The sequence below is a fragment of the Vittaforma corneae genome (genome assembly GCF_000231115.1).
Source record: "Vittaforma corneae ATCC 50505 unplaced genomic scaffold supercont1.144, whole genome shotgun sequence".
NCBI classification, from domain to species: Eukaryota; Fungi; Microsporidia; family Nosematidae; genus Vittaforma; species Vittaforma corneae.
In genome coordinates this window covers 1-701 of record NW_006889977.1, presented here as the reverse complement: position 1 = coordinate 701, position 701 = coordinate 1, and the positions used below count along the sequence as shown (strand labels likewise).

Genomic DNA, 701 nt, shown 5'->3' with positions numbered 1-701 from the left:
CTGAGAAGAATGTGTGACGAGAGACTTGGTGTAGTAATAGACTAATCCAGAGTAAAGGCTATTAGTGTTGCATTAGGCTTGTCTATTTATGAAATGCACAAGTAGTATCGCCTACCTCTTCGGCACACGGTTGCTAATGCCAAGAACCATAGATGGTAGCTCTTTAGAATAATACACAAAGAACATTGTGTAGAAGACAAAGATTGAAGAGGTATTAAAGTGCTGTATAAACTACAGTAGCATTAAAGATTAATTTAACCAGTTCTTGACATCCGAATCATTCTTCTCATCTGGTTCAACAAGCTCTATACCTACTTTATCCAGTTTATCCTTCATATTACCATGTATAGAACACAACCCTACCCTATCCAGACCTATTTCCGCGGATTTATTTGAGCAAACTTCTTTAATTCTTGCATCAATCTTTGATATGTGATTCCCACACAGGTCTAGATACTCCAATTTTGGCATAGTACCGTCGCTTGTCTCAGCATCAAAGTAGCTTTGAAGATTGACATGGCCAATTTGATTATTATTCAGGCAGAGATACTTAATACTTTTGAGGTTATATAGGCATGGCATCTCTTTCAGTCCAACATCAAACAAAGCCAACTCGTTTATCTTACTGAGATCTGGATTATTCAGTGCAGCAATATCAATTGTCGCATTTGATATCTCTAAGTTCCACAATAATCAATGAG

At 37.1% G+C, this 701-nt stretch overlaps 1 protein-coding gene across 1 annotated transcript; it reads right to left on the bottom strand.

Annotated features, from left to right (window-relative positions):
• Window positions 1-249: 249 nt before the first annotated feature.
• VICG_02204 (uncharacterized protein) lies at window positions 250-690 on the bottom strand (the record flags this gene model as incomplete). Its single annotated transcript, XM_007605587.1, has 1 exon — window positions 250-690. One exon carries the CDS (start codon window positions 688-690, stop codon window positions 250-252), a length of 441 nt encoding a protein of 146 aa, XP_007605649.1.
• Between the last annotated feature and the right edge of the window lie 11 nt (window positions 691-701).